The sequence below is a fragment of the Sinohyriopsis cumingii genome, chromosome 5 (assembly GCF_028554795.1).
Source record: "Sinohyriopsis cumingii isolate HCF-2022 chromosome 5, ASM2855479v2, whole genome shotgun sequence".
Lineage (NCBI taxonomy): Eukaryota > Metazoa > Mollusca > Bivalvia > Unionida > Unionidae > Sinohyriopsis > Sinohyriopsis cumingii.
In genome coordinates, this window is record NC_142965.1 from 13,607,605 (window position 1) to 13,615,682 (window position 8,078).

Sequence of the window (8,078 nt, forward strand, 5' to 3'; positions counted from 1 at the left end):
GCTAGCGTTGAATACTATTTAAGCACTCTTAACGAAATCGTCCAGTTATGTAAGACGTGTGAACGATATCAGGACGATTTGGTCATCTGTCTTATAATCAAATGCACATTTAAATAAAAATAATTTAAGTCATGAGGTTTGCAGGAAAATACCATGCATACTGTGAAACATTAAGACAGACGTTTTTCTGTAAATGTTATGCCCCAATTCGTGGAAGACGAGATACTGAAAGTGAAATGTAATGTTTCAGCGGAAAACACCAAGTCTTGACTCTGTTATTTCTAAAGATGGGCAACGCAGAATCAACAGATCACGGCACCAACAACCAAATATATCAAGGTGGAAGGGGTGGTAGGGGAATAATCGGTGAGACAGAAATGCAACCATCTCAACTGCGATTTACACAGGACAGCATATCCAACCGATTTCAGGACAGTCACACCTTGGAAGAGACATTCAGACAATTTCTGAATGGGGAAATTAAAATGGGACGATATGAACAGGTCCCTAATTTAGTGGCAATGCAATATCAAGGGAGCTGGTTTGTCGTTAGGGGTAACCGCAGGCTCTACCTAATGAAGAAACTTGAGGAAATAGGAGCAATATCCACTGTAAAGGTGTTAATGAAAAATTTCGATCAAGAGGTATTTAACAGGTAAGTACAAGCGTATTTCAGATCGAAGTTAATTATTGATAAAATCCAATATAATAGTGTTGCTGGTATGGTGATGATACGATGCTCAATACAGCTATTAGAAATAATAATAATAATAATAATAATAATAATAATAATAATATTATCGTCATACGTGCATGAATGAAACAGTTTTAAGAACTGAACACTGTGATGTTGACGTAGTTCAGGAAGACATTTAACTGATAATTATGGGGGTTAAAATTTGATTCCTCAGTAGTTGTACAAGATAAAATTAAGTTCTCGATCGTTATGTATTGGGCAGCACATATACATGCATCAGCTTTGTAAAGCCGATGATAATGTCATCGATATATGCATTAATACAAGCATCTCAACTTTTCCACAGGAGAACGTATCATTGCTTTAGATTTAACTGCCAGTCATACGTGTACTAGATAATAATTCAAGGGAAGACACTTTTCATCTTTCTCTCTCCCAGTCGTGCGTGTGATTTTGTTAGTACTTTTATAATTGATAATATTCGTGTCATCCACTCTATGCATGAATCTTCCTAATTTATCAATAATTCTTGAGCCTACTGATATCATATCGTTCCTCAAGTGTACTCTGTTTTTTCAACGTCTGTGTCGCTTTTCCAATACCCGCGTGGACTGTTTTCATTATATCAGTGTGATTTACTTCCAGTTAGTGGACCTTGTCCACTAGAGGTGGAACATGATGCAATATTAGACTGTACGCCGCCTGTGATGACCCATGAGGCAATTCTTTCGGGAGTGTTAGATTGGTTGCTTTCAAATCATGGATGAGATCTATATCAGCACGTTGACGTGCATGTATATCAAATGATGTATGGAACGCAAGATCATGTGGGTAACACACAACATTGACACGATTTATGGGTGATTTTTCCCGGTTTTGGTAGGTTAAAATGGAATCGCATATCCAGTCATGCTCTAGGCCGGCAGTGATTGTATATTGGTCCCCGAGAGAGCTAGATATGTTTTTCACCAGGGTATATACTTCAAGGTGTCCCTTATATATTTAATAACGCAGTTCATCAAAGAGCCCGTCATCGTCCTCCAATTATTTCAGTCCAGAATTTATGAACCTTCCACTAATGCCAACCTTGATCCAAGTGTGGACAATGCTTGAGCATGCGAAAGTAATTTCCCGAAGTCGATACAAAATCATCTTTGTGATCTATGTAACACAACAATGCATATACGCACCTAAAGTATGTTCAGAGACTAGGTAAAATGTTGATGGTATTTCGTGGCATTAAAGCGCATGGTATCGCAAACGTTCATTGGACCTGGTAAACCGTGAACCTCTCGTGGGATGAGTTTTGGAATAAGCCTGCGGAGTTCAATCTGGATAGGTAAAATTTCATCGCGTACGACTTGACTAGAGCCTCCGGGCAAACGTATCTCGCTGGTCTGAACACCAACGTGACACATGCGACGGTTTAAATGACTATGCTAAATATAATGTGAAAATCTGCCAGTGTTTTCAGTGCAGATTATGAGAACCGACAACGAAAGTTACCCCGAACATCAGAAACTGAAACCCAATATTATGGCAGGCCGCAAACGTGTCAATGATATGTTGTAGTTACTATATACTGCACGGGAAGACCTCGCAATACGTTTCGAACAAGCGTATGCACAACTGATCAAGCCCCTACGTGAAACTGTGGAAGAGGTGAAGCAAGTTAAGAAAACCATCGAGATGATGATATGAACGTAAGAAGAACTTGGCCTGTTCTCGGGATGGCCCGAGCCGTTGAGCAGTTACCATCGCGGATGGAGAGATTTCACATAGAAACCCATGATCTCTATATAGACGTCAGAGAGGCGTCTGTGTATGGTTCACGACCACCACCACTAGTGTACCAAGTAATGCTGATAACATATCCGTTCAACTTTAATGAGGTCTTCAATGGATCGTTGAAAATCATGAAAGACTGCTTCTGAAACAATAGCTGAATGGAAAATCTACGTGGTCAACAAACCTTGAATGATATACGGACCAAGTTGTTATACATGGAGATTGCTGGGTTTAAACAAACCCTTGTACGCTGTTTAATTTGCTTAAGAAGAGAGTACTTGAATCTGCGAAAGATTAAGGAATTAATAGAACCAAAACACTGTTGGAAGAATGTTTCCACTGTAAAACATTCACGAGCTCAAGATCAAAGACAGAAACATGCAGTTATACCTGTTGAGAAGGAAATTTGTGCCCATATACGAAGATTTACCTATTCCGCCACTGGTATGCTGAAAGAATCACCTATAAATGCACTTCCCAAGAAAGTAGTAAAACCTGCATCCAGACGCAAAACATTTGTTTCATGATAAGAGAAGAAGAAATTATCGGACATTTAACATGCATATGAGCAACAAAAACAAAGACTTTCTGTAACACCCCAAATCCAAAAACAACAAAGCCGTGTTTTACCCCGAACAATTACGCATCAGAAGTCATTGATAAGACCGCATCGATTTGTCACATGTTCTTCGCCAACGATCTCATGTACCCGGAAAGGTTTTGCGCGCTGAAGACATTGATGTTTTACGTTAAATCAATGCTGCAAACACGGCTCTGAGCAATACTGCAATATTTACAATCTCATCAACAGAACCCGAATTTTATGTCATTTCGTCTACACCAATTTCCACGGGGAAAGTTGCATATTCGCAATTGCATTAGCGTTGCTGCGTGTTTATTATCAGAGTTCGCATAGCATTCAATAGCGAACCTTTAGAGACTTTTCCTCTGAAAATCTCGTTTGCTTATCGACAGAGAAGGGTTGAGAAGGTATCTGAAATGTTAGTTGATTTTTCCGCGGGAGCATACAACATGACGTTGGAATACTGCCCCTTTGATGTTTACACTAACATGGGGGGAGATGACAAAGAAAGGTCGAAGTGAGCCTTCACAATGACTTTTCTAGCTTAAATGCGATAAAATTTTAATGCTCAATGCAGTCAAGTTTAAAGTTCACTGAAATTCAAAATTCAGCACTTCAGAAACGGCCATCATAAGCCCTCTGCAGAAATTTTGCTTAACTTCATAGACAATCACGTCGCACGTGCACATCACAATATGTGGTCTTACATGTACCAGCATCAAAATAGTAACACAAGTCTACATATTTCCTAGCACGAATTTGGAAGGATGTTCCCATTATATTACTTTTCATTGTTACGCCTATAATTGTTTCAGTAGTCCTTTGTCAGTATCTACCTTGATGAACGCATGCTTGCGGAGCCCGCCAGCTGTTACAGATGCTTTGTTGTGATCGTCTTCGATGAGTTCAATTACTGGAGCGCACTGGAGGCTGAATGAGGGTCCTTGATGCGTCTATAGAAAACTCAGGACATAGTAATGGAACATGTTAGTTTTTTAAGTAATAATGTCTATTCGCGAAGTTTGCCCTATCCAAATGCAGCTTGTGAAAATAAGAGCAAAATGCGAAACGATTTCATGATCTCATTTAAGCTTTCTCAGAACACGTCTTCGTGTGCTTGACCCAAACACAACTTAAGCAGTTTAACCAAAGAAAAGTAGGAAAGCGGGCTTGTTTACTTGGATTTGACAGCATGTCCAAGGAGTCATTGGGTAACATACACGATGACACTCAATCATATTTTTATATTTTGATCGTGACGGATTGCACCTCCAGTAAACATTTTTGAACAGTTGTGTGATAGCTTTGAAACTCGACGACGACAACTGTCTTATTCATTACTGACCTTGCAAACGCGACTGGATGGCCACATCTGCATACATCTCAGCGTTTTTCCGCGTGCATGTTGACTTTACATTAATGCTTAGAAAGTACGTTTAATATTATACGAAATTCCTATTGACATTTACGAACGTGCAATCTGCGATGTGGATCTGACCAGATTTTCTACCCAAGACGATTTCGCTGCGTTTACCAGCCGGGTCGTTTTTGACGTAGACTCGGACTACCCTGTAATTCTTGAAGATCAAATTAGAAAACTTCAAACATGTAACGTGTTCATTCAGATTGTTGTTTTAAAGTTGCGAGGCGCCGTGGCAAAGAACCTGGCCGAAACCAATGAAACTGACTAAATCAAGAAGTTGAAGTGTCGGTGGAATGTATCAATAAGTACACTGATGGAGCAAGGCTGAGAATAAACAATAATGGAGGTGCAAAGACACTGGGTCCTCCTCACTACCACGCAAGCTGCAGCATGGGGGCTGACCAACGAAATATTAGTTACTGTGTGAATATCACACTCCGAGGGAGCAGACAAAGACATAACTGTCGCATCTTAGCGGTACACAGTATATATCATATGTATTCATTGTAGGAGTATTTCATCGCTATTGTGATTGTGATACACACATTGACAAATGATATCCAGCTTTTTATATCATCTGCAATGCGCAGCATAGGAAGTGATGATAAGATTAAAAGATATTTTACAGATCAAATATAAGTACAACCATTAGCCGGTGATGAAATTCAGCTCGACGATCCGGATGGCACGTGACTGTCTTTTGCGCCTGTGTTTCAGATTAGATTTATCATCAGATTCTGACTACGGTCATGAGGTTTCGGAAGCCACCGACGGATGTTTACATGATGACCAGGAATCGCAATATAGACAGTGATTTTATTCCAGTTGTTAATGCATATCTGCGTGAAAATCGTGTCAACAAACCATCGAATATTCAACAGATAATCTAGTTAAGGGCCAATAAAAATCGACAGTTGTGACAACCCTGATTTTCAAATTCCAACTTGCAGCCAGCTTAGAATAATTGCATTAGCACATAAGCACGAGTAACAGAATGCACAGCTAGGAATGAAATCGCTCAGGGATTGTTTATATAACGATGAAGTGGTGTTCACCGACAAATCCACCCCGGTTACATTCCCCGTTGATTATGCTGCACCGACACTGACTCAACCAAGCAGAGGAAAATCGGTCAAGATGTTATTCGGTCAAGATGTAACAGTGATTGGGCTAAGATGATACCTATTGTTTTAGACATAGTTCAATGCTTAATCGACGCGATTCGTTATTAATATGACGTTAAGACCCAAAACGTAAAAGTAACCGGTGACGAATGCCGTGCTGGTAAAATAACTTAATGACGTTAACATTCGCGAATACGTGTCTACTTGGAACTTTCGTGGCGGTACAAAGCAATCTCAATACAAGTATCAAGCTGTACTCGATAACTGTTAAGGATGAAACGATTAGCATGGCTGAGTGCGACACCGTATTGGCGGAAGCCACTTACATCTCAGAGCACACTTAAGGAACCTAGGCATCAACGACCAAAAACAAAAAGCTGATATGCAGGCAGTGAAATTCGAATAAATGTTTGCAAATTTTCAAGCACGTTTGATGGTTCCTAGAAACAGTTATACAGGGCCGCACCATGAGAACATCACTTGTGGGGCTTCAGGATTTGGAACCATACTCAGAAAGTATGATAATATGGGCTTTGTGCCGTTACTAACCTTTGCTAAATTGTTCTACCCCACATAACATACCTCTGGCATGGGGGCTTCGTGGTTACTTTGATTAAACGAATCTCGGTCGGGATCGAAAGTGCGCGCTTATGATATGAGTAAAATTTCCTGGCCGATAGAAGGCTTTGACTTAGATCAGTAACTAACATACGGAACTTCTTTTTTCTTACTTATCCTAAAGACAGAGTGATGATACATTATTATCTCATTTGACAAAATAACTTGTCGATATTTCGGGTAATCTTTAACATGGGCTAAACTCCCAGATCTATGTCACCCGACTGCTTATTGAACAAGTCAAAATAATGAGTGCATCTCAACTTCTCAAGTATAATTAACTTTGGCCAGGTAACTAGTTAATATGACTTTAAAATGAGAAACGGTGCGCGCGCGCTCGTGTGTGTGTGTGTGTGTGTGTGTACCGTGTATTTTGAGACAAACGCACACAAACACATGCATATGTCCCGTCACTACTCAGTAAACGTTTATTTCCTGGGTTGTATAGATCAATCATAATGATTATAAACCATTGCATATTCAAGGATATATATATATATATATATATATATATATATATATATATATATATATATATATATATACCTTTCTATTTTAGGCAATTTACTACAAGAAACATGGGACGTAGCATCAGAGTCAGAGGTGATCCAGCTATTGAGCAGAAGTTGAACCAAATAGCTGCCAGTTGGAGATCTAGACATGGCGGCAGAGGTTCGTATAACGTTTGCTATGATTTCATTTTTCATCATCAAATTTTTAATTTAATGTGCCTAGTGATACGAATAGTCATTGAGGTGAACTTGTTTATTTACATACATACATACATACATACATACATACATACATACATAGGTTTGATATTAAGTGCATTTGATATTTCAGTTGTGGCCTTTTCACACTCTGATATACACTGAACCGTTTTAAACCCCCAAACTCAGTAATCTGAAATCATATAAGTCTAAATTAGTTTTTCTGTAGTATGAAGCTAAGTTAACCTTTTTAAAAAAGAATCAATATGGGTTGACCAAGAATCAATATATTTTAAAGACTTTCGATGGAGAAAAAAAACGTAGTCAGCAAAAAATGTAGGAAGTTGGTGAACAAAGCTGAATCTTCGTCTGAGATATTTTTACCATAGTAAACCAATCATATTTTTTATGTATATGCAAGAAATACTAACGGCCACTTTTCGCACTGTAATTATCGTATGTATATTATATACAAAAATAGAGTATCTCCTTGTCACTAGACAAACCATCGGAGCATTCAAAAACACGATCTATAAGTTGAATGAACCTGTAGGTTTTTTAAATCTATCGATTATATTTCAGCATACGGACAAAACAACGAATGGTGCATACTTTTGTAAAGTTTGGGTGAATCGAAGCCAGCAGAAACATAAAAAATTAACAGGAAAAATTTACTCATACCACTCAGTGATAATGCATAGACGTCGTCCAAACAACTGTCAGATCTCACCATTGACATGGATGGACAATAAACCGCAATATCGTTTTGAAGTTTTGGTCGTTTTACCTGACATTTATGTACATCACGGAAGTTTCAAATTATCGAGTATTCTAACACCTTATGCACCAAGGGAATCGTGTTCTTTCTTTCTTTCTCCTTTTTGCAATGGGTGTGGATCTTTAACTTTTTATCATTCATATTATGTCCAGGCCTGGAGACATCATCCCAACAAGATAAAATTTGACCATGAATAATACAAAAACACTTCCCTGTTATTGGGCTTGTCTGTCTGTTTCTATCAGTCCCAATTAGTGGGCTTGTCTGTCTGTTTCTATCTATGTGATAAAGAAATTACTGGCATTGGGCGTTAACAATGTGCACCAAAGCAGCTGTGGACAGCAAGGAATCTGGTCT

General features: G+C 38.8%; 1 protein-coding gene across 1 annotated transcript; it reads left to right on the forward strand.

The window, feature by feature from the left end:
• The first annotated feature begins 228 nt into the window (after positions 1–228).
• Positions 229–7,794, forward strand: LOC149798656 (uncharacterized). Its single transcript, XM_089957499.1, has 3 exons — positions 229–655; positions 6,793–6,905; positions 7,526–7,794. Exons 1-3 carry the CDS (start codon positions 288–290, stop codon positions 7,561–7,563), a joined length of 519 nt encoding a protein of 172 aa, XP_089813625.1. The 5' UTR covers positions 229–287; the 3' UTR covers positions 7,564–7,794.
• The last annotated feature ends 284 nt before the right edge of the window (positions 7,795–8,078 follow it).